Source organism: Phalacrocorax aristotelis, chromosome 15 (assembly GCF_949628215.1).
Source record: "Phalacrocorax aristotelis chromosome 15, bGulAri2.1, whole genome shotgun sequence".
NCBI classification, from domain to species: domain Eukaryota; kingdom Metazoa; phylum Chordata; class Aves; order Suliformes; family Phalacrocoracidae; genus Phalacrocorax; species Phalacrocorax aristotelis.
In genome coordinates, this window is record NC_134290.1 from 11,167,752 (window position 1) to 11,186,296 (window position 18,545).

The 18,545-nt window shown below is 51.9% G+C and overlaps 1 protein-coding gene across 2 annotated transcripts in view; it reads left to right on the top strand.

Annotated features, from left to right (window-relative positions):
• The first annotated feature begins 5,804 nt into the window (after positions 1–5,804).
• The window catches only part of TMEM132B (transmembrane protein 132B), a 255,093-nt gene continuing 242,352 nt past the window's right edge, over positions 5,805–18,545 (top strand). For both annotated transcript variants that reach the window (XM_075109874.1, XM_075109875.1), the window contains exon 1: positions 5,805–6,038. In XM_075109874.1, coding sequence (XP_074965975.1) covers positions 5,954–6,038 — 85 coding nt within the window. In that variant the 5' untranslated portion in view covers positions 5,805–5,953. The remainder of the gene's footprint in view (positions 6,039–18,545) is intronic.

An 18,545-nucleotide genomic window follows, 5' to 3' on the forward strand; every position in this document is an offset into this window, starting at 1 on the left:
TCTCCCACTCACACCTGTCTTAAACCATTTTAATTAAATGCAGGTAAAAGAGGGAGCAGAAATTACGGCAATTCATCACCTTTCAGTCTCCGCAGGTGCTCAGCTGCAGCGAGGTGCCACAGTTCCCACTGATCTTCACTTAGCCCACCCCCTTCTGGTAAGCAAAGCCCCCTCCACCTCTGGGAAAATGCTTTAAGGATAATGAGAGAGAGATGATTAAAAGCAAAGAAAAAAAGCCAAACACAACAACAACAAAAAAAACCCAACAAAACCTGATTCTGTTCCTGCCTTGCTCACGGGTTTCCTGCGTGATGCTCGGTGAATCACTTACCTCCGTGACTCACACCGGCCCCACGCTGCCAGGCGAACAGTGGCTCCTTCTCCCTGACTTGGCCCTTTGGTTTCTCCTTCTGTGGATGATGCTGGGGAGCAGAGAGGGGCAGATCCCCAGCAGACCCCATGTCGCATGTCAGGGGTGCCACGTCGCAAGCTGTGGTGCAGGTTGTAAAGTTCCCAAAGGTGGGGAAGGACAGCTCAGCTGGGGCTTGGGTTTCTTCAAAGTAGCCCTAAATAGCGGTGCCAATGTGCTTCCCCATCTGTAAAACAGGGTCTGCGATGATTTCTCTGCTCATCTGGTCTAGGTAGAGTGTAACAACCTATGGAGCAGGTACAGGGCATAAAATCCCAAGGCCAGGCTGCTGGCAGCAACTTCTATATCAGCAGCAACACACCAGCCTTATTCCTACAGGTCAAGGATTCATTACCCCAGTGTTTTTCAACATTGCAAAATGGATGCAATTACATTTTTGCAAAATCTGGTCTTCCTCTGACCTGGAGCTAACACTCTTTCTTGCAACTTGCAAGTAAGCAGTCGGCAGACATGGTCTGATGGGACAGCATGCCTTAATGATGCTCTAAATGAACCAGGCTTTTTCTAAGGGGGCCAGATGGTACCACTGGCAGAGTTTCTGGCTATCCGCTCTCTGCACGCAGACTCGGGAGGCTTCTTGCAAGGAAACTGCCTGACTGATTTGCAGCTTCCAGTTGGTGCCGATTAATAGCTGAGGTTGAGCAGGCTGGCGGCTCGTGCGGCAGCATTTCATGTTTCCACGCGGGATCCCTGCACTGAGTAATGTGGTGCCAGGCTCTTGCGGGGTGCTGGGGCCTGAGTGTGCTGCACCGCTTGCTGTGATGGCCACGGGGTTTTGCTTCTCTTCATTGCTGAGGTTTCTCTCCCAGAGTTAAATCTGAAGCCCCATATGAGCCATAGGACAAGGTGCTGCTGTTTGTTCACAAACTCTAATTGCCTGAAGAAGGAAATGCTAAAATAGGAGCAACTTTTGTCTCGGTCCTGTCAAAGCCTCTTCCCGCACCTCGGGCAGTGGCTAGCAGCTTTCAGTAGTGGCAAATCCACCGGCTAAAATAGCAGGTTCTTCCCAATTTCGCCCTGTCCATCAGGGCAGTTCCCTGGGGCCAGCTGCAGAGCCGGGCTCATCGGCTTCCAGGCGACCTTATTGCAGGTTGTGGGGCCAACAGTCCCCGCACAGCAGACAGGACCTGGTTTTATTGCCTTTATTCAGAGCTGCACACAAGTTTCCTTGTGTTAGAGGCACCTGATGCCCTGACAATACAGCCCCTCTGATTTCACAGCACGCCACAAACCATGACTTGTCCAGCTGGGAGGAAAATGTTTTGCTTTCCTATAATCTCCTCCTTTGTACTTAAAACTAACTAAATTATGTCGATTTCTAAAGGCTCCAACACACAACATCAAAATATTTCTGTTCCAAAGCACCAACAATATTTAGACCTTACCATATTCTTCCCCCAGCCAAAACTTTGCAGAGTTTGACCTGGATTTACAAGCTGCTTTAGTGACCCCCAAAACAGCAGTTTTAGGACAAATTGGGGTTGGTTTTTTTTTGAGTCACCTAACTGTTTTTAGGTCTGGTAGGCTTTTAGTATAAATGCTGACCTAATGAGCTTGGCTACAAAGATACAAAGTGATAAAAGCTGTGGGGAGCTTTCAAATACTGAAAGCACACTTCAAAGGGTAAATAAATGTAATTCTTTCCCATCATTACAAAACAGGGGTGGAGGAAGAGCTGGGATAACAAATATTCAATGCCTGTCCCCCTGATCAGGTATTGCTCCGATTCTGATGGTAATTTTGCAGATCCTTTGCTGTGCCACAGAGCCCCGGGGGCACTCGGGCTCCTGTTCCCTCCTAGGAAATAAGTGTCTGAACATGGCTCGGGATCTGGCCTCCGTCCTTACCTCCCCTTAATTCCCAGCTGGGTTTTTGCCTCCTAACATGCTAAGACACCTTCAAAATGCTCATCCTTACTGTTTACCAAGAGGCTCTCCCGAAACCTTCAGTCTTTTGACATTTGAGCGATGTAAAAAAACCCAGCAGCTTTCCGTAATGCTGCGAAGTCTTTCAAATCTTTCATAACACGTGTTGCTTCTGCGTGCAAAATCACACCGGCACGAAGAAAGTACAGCAACATCCTACCAGAATAACTTAAAAGAAAATCTCCTTTGGGAAAAGACTTATTTTGAGGATCACATATGGGAGACCCAGATTATGGCACCAACGGGCGGCTCGGCTGTCTCGGCGGCGGCTCCTCACTTACCTTTTGCCGCTCTCGCACCAGGAGAAGATAGGAAAAGACAGGCCACGCTGTAAGCCAGCGAAGGAGCTTGGAAACGGCTCAGCAGCTGACACGGAAACCAGAAGCTCCGATGAATTGTGCAAACTCAGTCAATGAGCATTTATTGTCCTGTTGCTTTGACGAGGAAGCTGCGCTTCATCAGCTGTAACTATTTATTTTGTTGATTCATCTGCAATTCTTCCTCACGCTTGTTTTCTTCCCCAATAATCCCCTTCTGTTTTCTCACATTTCCTCTTTTAAACTCGTTGAGGGAAATAAATCCCGGTTGCCCTTAGAGTCAGTGATCAGCTGGATTCTCCCAGGGGTTTGCTCCCCCGCACTGAAACGCCTGCCGCAATCCCCAATAGCCTCTCTTACGGGAGCAACTCCTCTGCCGCGGGCTCACCCCGCGAGGTGCTTTCTGTGCTGGAAAAGCTCTAATTCGGACACTCTTTCTCTGTGGTAGCTTCTGTTTTCATGCGATCATTTGTACACGGTCCCTAATGTTTAGCAGCAAAACCTTCAAAAGAGTTTATTATTGTTTGTATTTTATTTTGTTACGGTTTGTTTCTTGCAGTGCAAACAAGACAACCTGCAGGAAGAGGAGAGAGGGCAATGCCCGAGCAACCATCTTACACTCTGTAGGCATCACCCAACACACTTTTTCCACTTCATTTTTACCTGGATGACATTAGACTTCATTAAAAGACAATAAAAGCATTAAAGTGTTTTGTAGAGGAGGGAGATCTTACTGCTTTATTTGGCTGAGAGAGGGGCACGTGATGAATCAGTAGAGCTTTACTATTCATCTTAAGCACAAGTTTGGAAAGGTATTCACCAGACCAGTCCTATCCACAGCTAACGGGGCCGGGGCTGAGCGCCTCTCAGCCAACGCACCTGGACCCTTGTAAGCGGGATTGGTTCCTTGTCAGCACTTCTACAGACTGCAGAACTTCTCAGTTTGGAATTTCTTTCAAATGTTGGTTATAAAACCACACTTCAAAATGTGTAGCAATGCTGGAATAAAGTCTAAATGCTCTCTGGTGCTGCCATAAAGGTGAGGTTGCGGTCGAGGCCCTTGGCCCTGGGCAGGACCTGCAGGAGAGATGAGTGGGATGGGAGAAGGCGCTGTCCTGGCCAGCTGGGGGTTGTCTCTGGTTTTGAGCCCCACAGGAGTGGTGTCTCGCAGGGACCTGTGCCCCTGGTCCCTGTAACCCCCACCCCTCCCTGCGCCGCTGCCCCCAGGGAACGCAGCTGCGCCACACGGCAAAGCTCACGGAGGGCTTCTGGATGCTCTTTGCTCACCCCTTGGGACGCCCTTTGCATGCTTCTGTCATAGTGGCACAACCCCCCGGAGGTGGGGGGCAGCGCGTGTACCCCCACCTGCCTGCCCACAGCAAACCCAATATTCCCCCCCGCACTCCCCAAACAAGAAACAGGGATGTCTAAAGCAGCTAATTAACTTATTTTGGATCACTAAGTTTCCACTAGCAGCTAAATGTTCCTGTTGTATGTTGTTATATAAAGCACCTAAGGCAGACAGCAGACGATCTTCCTTACTGCAGCTTTTGTTTTTTTTAATTTATTAGTTTTACCTTCTTTGAGGAAACTAAATCTTTATGTTCTCTTGGGTTTTTTCCCCACCTGTGTGGGCCCAATTCGCCCAGCCCGGGTTTGATTTCTGTGCGTGTGACTCTCGTGCCACCACACATCATTTCCCTACATGGGAGATAAGAATTTATTCACGTTTCTGTTTGTGTGGAGTGGTAAAATATTAGACTTAAATTTTTTATGACATTCATAGGAGTGGTTATGGAGGCAAACAAGATTACAGCAAGTACTACATAAAAGGTTGTTTATGCAGGGAGGGGAAAAAAAAAAAATCAAAGTCAGAGACATGTTTGCAAAACTGCGGAAGAACCCAAGGGGATGGTATTTTAGTTTTTCCTCTCCTTTTCTTTTCCTACCTCGCTGTTTTTATTGCAATCACGGTAACAACTCCCAGCTCTTAAAGGGCTGAGTTTATTTTCTGTGAAATACTGGCTCCAGCAGTGGGTTATTTTTGGATTCAAGGGTAGAGGTCTACCGAAGACGGGCAGCGCTTGGTTTCGTAACTAAAGCGCCACTTAACGCGACCCACGCCGGGGGCTGGGGAACGCAGCTCGGCTGCGCCCGGGCTGCTGGGGGGTCGCGTCCGCGCAACGCTCCGGCTGCAGCCGCGCAAAGCCCTGCGCGGCCACTGCGCTCCTCTGTGGATGCGCGCCGCAAACTCCGGCCCGCGTTCCTCTGCGCAACAATTCGCGCACCCCTCCGCTCCCCTCGCACGCCCCTGGGGATGCCCCCCCCGCGCAGCCCTTTGCAAGGCTCTTTGCAAACCTCCTGGCGAGCGGCTCCGCACGCCTCTTGGGCTGCCCTGTGCAAACGCCTGCGCCCCCCTTGCACACCCCGGCGCCCCCCCCCCGCGCCCAGCCCGTCGCGCACCCAGTTGCCCCCCCCCACTCCGTGTCCAGCCCGTTGCCCCCCCATCGCAGCCGGCCCCGCGCAGTGACGGCGGCGGCCGCGAGGGGGGAGCCGCGCTCTTCCCGGCGCTCGGCGGCCGCCGCGGGAGCCCCCCCGGCCCCGCCGCCCCCCCGGGGGTGCCGGCCCGGTCCCGGGACGCACCGGCCTCGCGTTTGCCCCAACCCCCGGGGGTAACAAACTTCTCCGGGCCGCCGCCAGCACGGGGGTGTCCTGCAGAGAAGGGCACGCGGGGCTCCTTGTAGCCCCCCCCCCCCCCCCGGGCCCCCGATCTCGCTGGCCCCGCTCCGGCTCCCCAGAGCCGCCTGTCCGGGGCGCGGGGCGGCCCGGGGCAGCGCGGGCCCCCCGGGACCGCAGAGGGACACCTTTGCGGCGGCCCCGCCGACCCCCCCCCCGCAGGTGAGCCCGGCGGCGCCGCCCCCACCCGTCCCTCTGTCCGTCCGTCCGTCCGCGCCGCCGCAGCCCCCGGCACAGCGCCCGGCTGCCCCGAGGGAGCGCTGCTGCCGCCGCTGCTGCTGCCGCCGCCGCGGCAGGCGGGGGCGGCGTGATGCGGCGGGGGCGGCCGTGAGCGCGGGGCCGGCGGGGAGCGGGGCCCCCCCGCCTCCCCTCCGCGGGGCGCCCGGCCCCGCCGCCGGACGGACGGACGGACGGACAGAGGGACGGAGCCACGCAGCGCAGGGGAGCGGGCAGGCGCGGGGGGAGTGGTTAGCGGCTCCGCCGCGACACCCCCAACCTCCCCCCCCCGCCCCGTTAAGCCGCCCCTCTCCCAATAAATCAGCACCATGACTACTTCTGGGCATGGAACAAAGAGGATGCTCTCCCGGGGCCCCGCGCTGCTCCTGGCACCGCTGCTGCTCCTGTGCCGAGGTAACCCCCAGCTCCCCCGGCCCCGGGGCTCTCCGTTTTGTTTATTTGTTTGCCTGTTGTTTTTTTATTTAAACTCTTTTTAGTGATTTTATCCACCCACCCCCCCTCCCCCTCCCGTTTTTACTTTGGAGCTGTTTCCCCCTTCCCAGCCCTCCCGCCGCGGCTGGGTCCCCTCGGCTGGGACCCCCGCGCACAAAGCTGTCCTCTCCCCCCCACCCGCTACGCCCACAGCCGCCTCCCCGGGTGCGCCCCCCGCTCCCCTCCCCACGCGTGTCGCGGGGGCTGCCCCGCCGCTCCCGGCTTGGGGGGAAAAAGGAAAAGTTTGGGTTTCCGGAGCGCTGGGGGCCGGGGAAGGCTGGGGGGGTTTGGGGCTTCCCACGGGGCTCCTGCTCCTCGCAGCCCTTGGCTGGCCTCGGGTGGGTGGGGAAGATGTGCGGGAGTTAAATCTCTTCGTTAAAATAATGCTTGTGCCGCCTTTCTTGGGCTTCATTTTAAGCTGAGTGGGTTTCCATCGGCTGGTGGGGGGCGGGATCGGGCCCTTAGGTGAGCTGAGGTGGGATTTCCTAATCGCGACCAGCTGCCAGCAGCACGGCTGGGAGCATCTCTTCCCCCCTCCCCCCCCCCTTCTATTTTTCTTCTTCCCCCCCACCCAGCTGAACTGAGGAGGAGCCGTTGGGGTCCCAGTTTCGGGTCTTTGCCCACCCCGAGGCTGGCCAGCCAAAGCGCTGCCCCTGGGAAAGTCTTTTGCAGGACTTCTCTGCTGCCACGCTTTCCTCCGCTTGCTCGCGTGAGCTCCCTGGCAGATGTTGTTCTTAATAAATAGGGGTTGTTAAAAGCAAATTAATTAAGGTGCATCGGTGCTGAAGTTGCTCAGCGATTTGTTTGCCTTTGCTGCTGCTTGGGACAGCGCTCGCGTTTGGCTGTAGCGTGGAGCCTGGGCTGCTGGGGAAACTTCACCGGGGCTTTAGGAATATGCCAAAATGCAAGGATTTTTGGTGAAAAAGGAGCGATCCATGGGAGGGGTAAAAGCAGCGGCTGTCATTCTTGGGGAGGGCACAGGGAATGCCTTGTGGTAGGGAATGCCTTTCAGGAAAGGTCCCTGCAGGGACAGCAGGAATAATCTGCGAGGAAGGAGGCATCGGTCTTGGGGGCACACACATATGATGGACAGAAGGGGGTCCTTGCTGTGCTTAACCTAAAAAGCACTGCTTGCCCCTGGGGTGTGTGCAGCCGTAAGCACACTTGGAAATCCTGTTGAGCAGAACATGGGGAGCGGGGTGCAGAAAGGTTTGGGGTGCAGGGCACAGAAAGGGGGGTGCAGGTCGTGGGGAGTGGGGCACTGAGCACGGGACGCAGAGTGTGAGCTGCCTGCGGGTCAGTACTGCCCCGGTGGGGCCACGGCTTTCTGTTGCCAGCACGATGCTCTGCACTCAGTGAAGCTCTCCTTTTATTCAAGACGAGAGTTAAGAGCAGCAAAGGACCAGGTTTGCTGCTTTTTTTTTTTTTTAATATTGCTTTGACACATTAATGATAATCTTTTTTCTGATGTTCCCCCCTCCCCTCGCCTCCTGTGTGGGTAGCTACCATGGTGAGATTGGGCTGTGGGTGTAATTCTTCCAGCGCTCAGAGTGCTTAAACATATGGAAACCCACTTTGAAACAGTTTGTGGCTGCAAACCTACCGCCGTACCCATCCCTCTCCCCTGCTCTCTGAATGCCTCCCTGCACGACACGCACGCTGGGAACTCGCAGTGCGCTTTCAGCTCAAGCCGTGAATAACGAACCCGTCCCCAGCCTCCGTCTCTTTCTCCTCTCCAGGCTGTAGCATCCCTTTGCTTTCGTAGCAGAGCACTACCCCTGCCCTGTCCCACCCCTGGTGTGGACCGCAGCAACGTCTGTGTGCGGAGAGGGGGTTTGGGATCTGGGGAAACCTCTTCTGAGAGAGGCGAGTGGCGGCAGTGCCCGGGAACGCCTCCCTCTGGGGCTGTGCCGACCTTGCTGCGGCTCGCTGTGCTCCAAGTCGCCTTTCTCCTCTGGATTACAGGGGTTAATGAACCACATCTTGGTTTGGGTTGTTGCAGACGGGAGAGACACCTGCATTAGCCATGCCGCGGTGCTGCCATCTCTGCAAAGCTCCCAGCTCACACAGACGGTCGTGTTGGGCACTTGCCATTTTTCTCTATTTATTTGCCTTCGCTCCCTTACCCCTTGCCGGGGCCAGCTCTGGGCGGGCGGCCTTTTGGGGACCGGAGGTGCACCGGGCTGGGTTCCTCCAGCATCTTCAAAGCGTGTGGCATTTATTCACCTGTCAGGCAGGTCCCCTAAATAGCTTTGTGAAGGTCCAATTAAGAGATCACTCTCCTGTCCCCGGGTCTCTGGCGGCCCGGCTGCTGGCGCGCGTGCGGCTGCGAGCAGAGGGTGTGCGTGTGTGTTTGGCAGCCGAAGGCCGCTCACGCTGAGCTTGAGGATGTCTCTTGCTGGCAGCAGGCCCCTGTTTGTTGCTGGCATCTAGGCAGGGTTTTTGGCCGCCTTCCTCGCTGGCGGTGGCGGAGCTGTCTCCGAGGTTATATGAATAGGTATTCTGTGAATGACCTGGATGAATTAGCCGAATATTTTGTTTTCTTGCCTGATGGTATCTCACCAGCTCGCTTCGGTGAGTGCGGGCAGCGCCATGCCCCTGGAGCAGGCATGGGAACGCGGGGCTGGCTGCTGACGGCAGGGGACGGGGAGTGCAAAGCTTATTGAAAAAATCGAATGCTTCAGCCCCTGTAAAAATGCACTTGGGCTGTCATGATCCATGCGCGAGGAAGGACCTGCGAATTGCTTTTAGACTCTGGCTCCAGGGAGGTGTGGGTGGAGAGACATTATGCTTATTTTATTATGTGTCCCTGTATCACTCTACATAATATGGAGGCACTTTTTATGCAGAGGCTCTTCAGGAACAAAAATGAAAGACTTGTATTATCTACTGTACAATAGATTTGCAGAATGTGATCATATCAACCGTTGAAATGTAGGTTATTTTCCCCACTAATGGGGGGAAATGATTTCAATGTTTCATGCAATGACTGTCCAAGCTGATGTGATTTGGGGGATAGTGTGGTGGGGGGAGAAGTCTGAAATTATTACACTGCCTCTTGCTCCAGCACCCATTAGAGCAATATATTTCAGATATTCTGATTTTACTTCCCATCAGCGTAAATCTAGAGCAGCTCCTCTGAAGTCAGTGAAGCTGCTCTGGATTTATGCATTGCCACTGCGATCGGCGTTGGGCTCTCTGGGAGTGCAGGAGGCAACTGTGAGACTTGCCCTGTGCAGCATTTTTCACTTCAAAAATATCCTGTCGCCAGTGCTGCAGCCTCCTCTGTATACTTGAAACAGGGAAGTCCGCATCACTCTACTGTTTTTGGGTTTTGATTGTTTTCTTCAATTTGCCAGGCTTGGCCACAAAGCTCCATTCACTGACACCTGAGTCTTTGGCTGATCAATAGAGTCTCTTGAGGTTTGAATGCCAAAATAGTTACATTAAAAAAAAAAAAATCAATAAAGTGCAATTAATTTGCTGTATTTTATTACTGGGAATGATAGGCCCTCCAAGACTTTTACTTCAAGCCCTCTTATCTCCGTGTTTAAAGCAGCTTAGTGTGGACAGGGAGGTACGAACCCATGGGCAGCAGTAGGAGGTCAGAGCAGAGGGTCACTGAGACCGTTTGTGTCTCAGGCAGGATTTTTGGATCAGGGATAGATTCCTGATCCAGAGATGGCATCCATTTATTTAACGGCTGTGATAGGTTTGCCGTCATGGATTTGTTCTCTCTTTGAGCCCAGGCAGATTTCTGGTGTCCACAGCATCTCTGGGCAAGGACTCCCTTGTTTCAAAGGGCCTGGAGAGGGGAGTCCGTGCGCCCCAGAGAATGGCAGGGATTTGGGCTACGTAGGGTTTTGCCATTTATGCCTGTGGGATGGATGGAGGTTTCCACCCTGGTGACCCCATAATGAGCTGGGGTCCTCCTGCCCTTCTCCGTAGCTCCTCAGGAATGTGTTTTGAAGCCAGGCTGCTCAGGAGAGCCGTGCTGGCTGCTGCCCCAGGAGGGTCTCATTGCTGAAAGGTGGAAGGAGCAAAGGGTATCGTTGCTTGTAGCACTGGGTTGAGACAGCTCATGGTGCAGCTCTTCCTGATCAGCGGCTGAGGCTGATACAAAGCATGAGTTTTGCCATGATGGAGAGGTGGCTTCGCTGAGCAACATGCCTCACTCAGGACAGGTTTGCAGCCACCTGCATGTCTTGGAGGTGTGACCGGGGAGCAAAGGGGAGGTGGCAATCCCCTACGTCCTGTGGGAAGCAAGCAAAACTAAAATCTTCTGGCCTTAATAAACATCCCACTGAATGAGAAGCCATCCCACTGCAATAAACTGTCAGCTCAACAAATTAAATTGACTGAACTTGATTTCCCCTTCTTCCCCTGCCTAAATATAACTAATGTTTGTTAATGACAAGCGGTGACTTGATTTGTTGGCATAGCTTTAGCACTTACCCCTGTCAGTGGCTCAGCTGATGTGCTGGCACGTGGTGGTAACAGAGATGCTTTTCCCGACTACGGCTGTCAGATCCTCTTGCATTAAGTGCCACGGAGGCTGGGGAGTGTGAGTTACCATGTGGTGCTCTAGATGTCGTGGAAGATGCTTTGATTTCATGCTGTTGGGAGTTTCCCAGCTGGCATTTCAGAGCAAGCCATTCCCACGTGAGGGTGGGCAGGCAGAAATTACAAGCAAAGAGGTCCTCTCAGCTAACGTACGGGGCTGGATGGGGATTGCTCGGTGTCTGGCTTTCCCTGGGTATTTCCATTCCCCTCTGTGACATAGAACGCTGCAATGGGAAGTAATGCAAGTGCTGCTTGGAGTGTCTGTGGTGGGTAAATTCAGTGTGGAAGGACTTCAGTATTTGCACAGTACCTTGCATGATGGACTTCAGTCTCAGGTGCAATGTAAATATTAACGTTTCTTCCATGCTATCTAAAAATCCTCTTGCAGCACACTTCCAGCTTTTCTTTGTCATAAATGTGTTTGTTTCTGACAGCATTCAGAAAGCTTCATGAATTTATGATGTGCTCCAGATTCGAGCACACTTTCTTTTTTCCTTTTTTCTTTCCCTAAACCCCCCCCCCCCCAATGCTCTTTCTTGCTCTTTCTTCCCAAATTTTGGTGATTAAATGGCAAGAGGTATGCATATTTCGGCAGGCTATTGAGAGGCAGCATAAACACAATCTTTCATGGAAAATCAGTTTGTTCAGGTTCAAAAGCAGTCCAGCCTCCCCACTTGATCAATTTGCCTGTCATAGGAGATGATTTTAAAAGTGGCGATTATGTCCTATCTTGTCTCTCGCAACTTCAGGCAAGGAGAGAAAAATGAAGTGTAGCATCTGATTTTAACTCTGTTTTTTCTGATATTTTTTTTTTTTTTTGGTGATGGTGGTGCTCAGGGGTGAAGCAAAGGGGTGCCCTGAGGGGGTGACGGATCGGCAGGAGCAGAGGGGTTTCCACGAGGCTGCTGTCTGCTGAGTAGACTAATTGGAAACTGCGTGTAAACCAGCTCTGCTCATCTCACCGTGCCTGCACCAACTGGCCTGGAGAGCCACTCTGCCCCATCGCCTCCCCCATGGTGGAGGAGGAGACCTGCAATGGCAGAAGGATGGGCTTCTAGGGACAAAGGTGCTAAATCCTGGGGAGAGGGTGCTCGGGGCTCTGCTGTTGCATGGCCATGACCTCCTGTCCTGGGGCATCGTGCTGCCCTGGGATTAAAGACTGTGCAGGGACCAGAGGTATGGTTATGGGGAGAGGGTGGTGCAAAACCACCCATCTTAGGCAGCTCTAGCTTGACATCAGTGATAGCCACAGAGTTGCCTTTAATGGAAAGAAATGCTGGAAAAACCCTACTGATGCCGTTCAAACTCAGGCTAAATGGAGAAGCAGGGGCCAAAATCCTTATTCTAGCCAAGCCAAGGGGCTTGGGAGGCTCCAAAGAGTGTTCCCACTGGGACCAGCCCATGGGTGGTGTGGGAGATGGTGTCTCTGGCCAAGCGGCTGTCCCTATCCTGAGCCCATTTATCTGCCCAGGGGTAACACGTGCACTAAGTACACAACATTGGAGAGTTTGGTCACCTGTGGGGGAGCTCCAGGGAGAATCGGCCTGGGGAGAGACCTCATTTCTGCTACAGAGGGGGGAAATATCATCCTCATTACCCAGGAAATCCTTCAGAAGATTAAAGGAGAGGTTCAGATATCTTTGGGGTTTTTTGTTTTGCTCGTATGGCAACATCTCAAAAACAGATGGCAAAGCAGAGATTTATTTTCCGTTAAGTGCAGAGGGCTGGTGCACAGGACCTTATCTGCTTGTGGGTCCTGTAATAAACCTGCCAGCAGGTGATTTAAATCCAGTTTTTTCTGATGGGGAGAGTAGTGGAAGGAACAGGGTTTATGTTACTTACGAATTTTATGAGCAATGTTAGAATTTTAAGATGCAGGAATGATCAGGGCATGGCTCAGTAGCACTGGAGACTTTCATTCCTTTCATAAAGGATCTTCCCTGAGTCAGAAAAATGAACCATTTTACATTATTTAACAGCTGGGATGCTGAAGCCAGCTGTTTGCGTGAGTGACAGACGCAACTGTTTTATATCTCAGTTTAGGATTTGTTGTCAATTAGCCACAGCTTATTCTTAGCAGCAAGACCTTTGCCATGATGGGGAAGGAGGGCTGCTTAATGGATGCTGCAGCTCTTGAAACAAACGTTTATGCTGCAGCTCAAATAAAAGGATGAAACTAGCACCAAAAAAAGACAGCCCGTGCACCCTAAAAGGGAGCACTGGAGCAGATGGAGCAGGTTTCTATGCAACGAGCAGTAATTAGAAACTTGGCAAATAGTTGGTAGCTGGTGACTGTCTTTGGTACCCAGATTTTTGGTTGAAGAAGGAGCAAGTCTGAGATGAGTTCTGGAAGGAGCTGGTCTGGATGTGTGCATAGGGCAAGTCCCTGGCCGGTACGAGCACCTGGTGTGGTGAGAGGCAACAGCCACCAGCCCTTGGTTCCTCTGTCCCTGACTCTGCGGGGCTATGGCAGTCTGAAAATTCACTGGTGGTTTTGAAAGGCACTTACAGAGCCGGAGGTAGAGGACTGATAAACACACAGTCTGATTGTCTTTCAGAGTGCAGACCCATGCAATGAAACAGGCTTTGAAATGTTGCAACAGAGGCATCTAGAGAGGATGGTAAAAGCTCTCTGGAAGCAGTGGAGCTCTGTCAGGGAAGGCTTGAAGGCCAGCACGCCTCAGCCATCCCCAGATCATGGGAATTAGAGCTGGAAAAGTTGGCGAATAAGCTGCCTTTCCCGTCTCCGACGCCTGTTGAGTACAGTCTGTTCCTGAGCGTGGCTGGTTTTCAGTGATGCAGGCAGCAGGACTTCTGCCGCTTCCTTTGGCAGAGCGTTTCACAGCCTATTAGACCTCTCCTGTATTCCGCCTACGTTTTTTCTTCTTGCTTCGTTCCATCGTTTATTGGATGACCTGAATCCACAACTGCCCATCCTTATCACCCATCCGAAACCGAACCCAGGCAAATCTGCAAAACAGGGACAAATGGTTAAACAGCGAGTGGGAAATGCTCTGAAAGAAGGAGCTGAGCCTGGCATGTAAATACATTTACAGTTGGAGGTTATTTGGAGAATAAAGGGCAAGGACTTGAAACGCATGTGGTGATGAGCCATAGATTACGCTCAGAAGATACTCAGAAGGCAGTTACGGTCGCACTATCTAATTCATCTCCTACTAAGACATTCTCTTCCAAGGTGTTTGGAAATAATGGAGTAGCTTAGTTACTAACTTTATTAAATCCTCATCTCTGACAGCTATGAGGATTAATACACATAGGTTTCCTCCTCTTTTTTTTTTTTTTTTTTTTTTTTTAAATGCAGCTCCGTTACTCATTTCTTGTCTTTCGCCTAGGAGTAGCCCACTGAAAGTCATTAGCATGGGTATTGGTGCAAAAAGGGCTCAACTCCATTAAAAAAGAGAAACAAGCAAGAGAAAAACAGAAGATAGCATGAATTTTTTTGCAGTTGAGGCTTTTTTTTTCTTTTCAAATACTAATCATTCCTCATTCTTCCATCTATAGATCACAAAGGGCTTTAGAGAAGAGTAGTCACCATCAAAGACATGGTTTGTGCTCTCCCATTGTGCTCAAGATGGGTCCCAGGGCAGCAGTCCATGCCTAAAGCTCTGCTGGCAGGGAGAGCAGAGGTCTTGGGTGAAGCTGGGCTCTGAGGTTACTTTTTGAAGACAGCTGAGGTTTCTTTGCTGCTGCTCTGTGAGGAGTGAGGCCCCCCTTGGACGGGAGGCTGCTGAGGTGGCATGGCCAGTCTGTTGGCCATGGTGCCATAAGCACTGCTTGAGTGTCATCTCCTCCTCCTGTCTCAGCCCTCAATTGTTCTGGTGGCTGAGCTGCTCAACATCTCCAACCCCCATTCTGGGTGCTGCTGGGGTGTGTGGGTGGGTGTCAGGGTGCTCTCAGACTGCTCGAGCACTGGCATTGCAGGGCTGAGCACCGACAGTTTTGGCGGGGTGGGAGGGACAGAGCTGAACTAACACTTCTGTCTTTTGACGAGTTTTATTTGCACCAGCACTATTAAAACTGTTATGGGAAGTCTTAAGTGGAAATTAAGAAACGGAGTTAATGTTCCAGCAGGAGCAGGGCAGGGATGGGGCCCCTGTGCTCGGCACTGGTGAGGCCCCACCTTGAATCCTGGGTTCAGTTTTGGGCCCCTCGGGACAAGAAGGGCCTTGAGGGGCTGGAGCGTGTCCAGAGAAGGGCAGCGGGGCTGGGGCAGGGTCTGGAGAGCAGGTCTGATGGGGAGTGGCTGAGGGAGCTGGGGGCGTTTAGCCTGGAGAAGAGGAGGCTGAGGGGAGACCTTCTCGCTCTCTGCAACTACCTGAAAGGAGGTTGCAGGGAGGTGAGTGTTGGCCTCTTCTCCCAAGTCACAAGCGATAGGACAAGAGCAAATGGTCTCAAGCTGCATCAGGAGGTGGTTAGACTGGATATTAGGAAAAAGTCTTCACTGCAAGAGCAGTCAGGCACTGGCACAGGCTGCCCAGAGAGGTGGTGGAGTCACCATCTCTGGGGGTGTTCAAAAAACGTGTAGACGTGGAACTTTGTGACATGGTTCAGGAGGCCTGGGGGTGATGGGTTGACAGTTGGACTTGATGATCCTAGAGGTCTTTTCCAACCTTAATGATTCTATGGTTCTTAATTGCTGACATCAAAGCCTGTCCTACAGAGCAGAGCCCAGCCAGTGGTGCCCACCCATCATCTCCCTGGTGTGATGGAGCTGGGCAGCCCATGGGGATTGGGGGCATCTTTCCAGTGGCTGCGCTGAGGAGCTGTTCTTCAGGTGTGCCTTTTTAAAACCCAAACATCCATGTCATACACCTTATTTCACCACAAAACCATCCATATTTGCAACACCATTAGGGTCATAATGAGATTACTGATGTCTAGTGTAAGCCCCGGGGGATGTGGGGCTTTGATGACTGTCAGCTCCTCGGTACAGCTTCAGCTATTGCTTATCAATGCATCCTGCTAATCCAGAGTTAAAATATCTTCCTCCCTTTCTCTGAGCATATTGCAGCCCAACACATTAAGTGCATTAGAAGGCTTTATTGCATTTAGCCAATTAACAAAAAGGGAAAGTCAAAGAGAAGTCATTGCTTTGGTTCTTACGCTAACCAGCAAACTTCTAGGTGGTTTCCCAAACTCCCCTAGGGTCTCTGTCCCCATGCCTTCTTGCTTGCCACAGGGCAGTCCCCGCTAGACATCCCATGGCCAGTGGTGCCTTTCATGGTCAAGTCCAAGTGTAAATCAGCAGCTGGGCTCCCGGTGTCCCCTGGCCGAATGCCTTGTGCAAAGGCCTTGCCTGCAAGGTGCAGAGTCCCTGCAAGGCTGTGTGCACCCCAGCAGCGAGGCCCATCCGACACAAGCAGTTTACTTTGGTCAGCCCTCCTGCCTCCCTGTGGTCTGATGCACTTAAAAAGCCACTGATTAATTGCAGCTCTCCCGGCTGCTCCTGATGCGTGGCCGACGCTCAGCTCCAGCAGAAGGTTCAATGGGGAGGGAGTCTGCAGACAGCCGGGCTGAATCAACTCCGTGTCGCTGCTGTTTCGGCTGGCTACGTGGACCCGTGTCGGAGGCAGCAATCATGGTGGGACTGTGGCCATCGTGAGTGAAGAGCTGAGAGCAGGAGCAGCCCCAGCCCTAATGGGTATCCGTCAAAATGCTCAGCCCAGTTAGGTGTGTGGGTCTGGGAATTGTCATATCGGACTCCGGTCTGTGAGACTTCATCATCTAAGTTGTTATCTCCAAAAAACAGTTATCTCCCTGAATGGCAGTCTCCTATTGAAAACCATCTCTTTCAGCAGGGCACTTGCATTTATTTACTGCACAGCTTCTCCCATTAGTATAATCATTACTCCTTGGACTGGGTTTGAATTCAGAGCATCCCACTGTGGTACTTAAAGAATTAATTACAGCGATTAAAGAATTCCTCTAAAGACTTCTATGAATTGGTCTGGTTGAAGTGTTTTAGCTTTGCTTCAATTGGTGCAGCTCTTGTCAAAGGATTGTGAGAAAATGTATGGGTCAGTGATTTAGATTAGGCAAATTACGTTAGAAAAATTGATTTGATTTAGAAAGCGAGCTTTCAGATCACAGGGAATTGCCTGCTTCTTTCTCTGCTGTGCTGCTTCTCCCTGAAGATGAGCAGAGGCAGATAATTCAGGGTTAAAGTAAGTGGCTATTGTAAAAGGTTTGTCTGAGAGCGGAGGAGAGATGGGTTGACACATATCTTTAGATAAACGATTATTGACCCATATATTGCTGTCTGTGTATCAGCTGGAGGTACGGATGGATGAGGACGCTTATAAACAGCACTCATAGGCAGTTTGTGTGGCTTGCTAACAAACTGGGTCCTTATTTTCAGGTTGTTTTGTTGTTTTGTTTCGTTTTGTTTTTCCCCCAGAAATGGCTTTTCTATACGGCATACCTTCAGAGCCAGCACGGATCCGGGAACATGTGCTGTGTGGCTGCCTTTGCCAGCCCAGTGCCTGCCATGCCTGGCTCTCTGCTTAGTCATTCCTGGGGCTGGGAGTTTGCTTTTCATGGTGTGGTTTTTTTTTTTTTTTTTTTCCCCTTCCTCGGATCAAACGGAGCGTTTCCTCCTTCTGTCTGTCATCCTCGTCTTAAAGGGACTGCAGTCCCTGGGCTGCAGCAGGGCAATGCCTGACAGCGGATAGCGTCCGCTCAGAGCACCGGTTCCTAAAAAGCATCTTCTGAAAGAGCAGTTCCCTTCCCTGCATGCCAAGGAGTTTCTTCCAAGTTCTTCTCCTGACCAGCTGTGTTTTGCCTGTGAGAATGATGGGTTGCGAATGCAATGGCTGCTGGCTGGAGACCCAGAACGTTCACGACCGTTCGTGAGTCGCTTACCACTGCGAGTGGGCCCGCCGAGTTCGTCAGGGTAGCAGGGATGACGTTTGGCAGTGACTGTTCCAGTTTTCACCTTGTAAAATTTCTCTTTCAAAAAATAGTTAAGGAGGCGGGTTTTGTCTGGCAATGCTTTTTGCTTCCTTATCACCTTGTAGAACCCTTTAAATTCCAGCTTGTTTACTGGGATGCTGGAGAGATCTCATCTCCAGTCTGGCGAGCGCTGGTGGCGTTCCTCTCCATAGCATCACCGCCACCTCCCCTGGCACGAAAATCCAGGTGTGGGGCTCTGGTGTGCCTGTGCCGTTCCTCCTCCCCCAGCGTGGGCACGAGCGAGGTGGGGGCTCGTGTAGCGCTGACGCGGTCGGGCGCGCCCTTCGGCTCGGTGGGTGCGTGCACGTCCCTGCGCTGTGCGGAGAGCCTCTTCCGTACCCCAGCCTCAGGCTGGGAGGTGAGGTGGCGAGCGTAAGGAGGGGAACGATGCTGGGGAGCGCTGGAACGGAGACTCCCGCCAGCAACTGAATTCAGTGCTGCAAAAAAAGTGCAAAAGTAGCAATCCATCTGTCCACTTAGTGGGAGAAACCTAAGATCATTTCACAGTAATCAGCCTCCTGGTGTTTAAAAAAAAAAACAACCCAAAAATACTGCAGGTTTTTGCTGTAATATGGATAACAGGCAAAATCTAAAGCACATTAATGTGCTCAGGGTCTGTGGGGCTTTTTTTTTTCCTCCTTTTGATAAATAGAAGATGTATAAAATTAAAAAATAACATAAGGAAAAATAGATTGCCTTTGCTTTTTAGATACCATGTATCTGCCATAACGTTTCAGAGGCGCTCTTTCCTCCCTGAAACTCTGTAGTTTATTACCAGCAGAGTTATTGGCAGGTGGATGTTTTTCTTCACCACAGGTACGGTCGGACAGTGAACGTTGCGGTCGTCACTTATCTCATGGCAGTAGATTCTCAAGGTGATGCGTTATGCAGGTG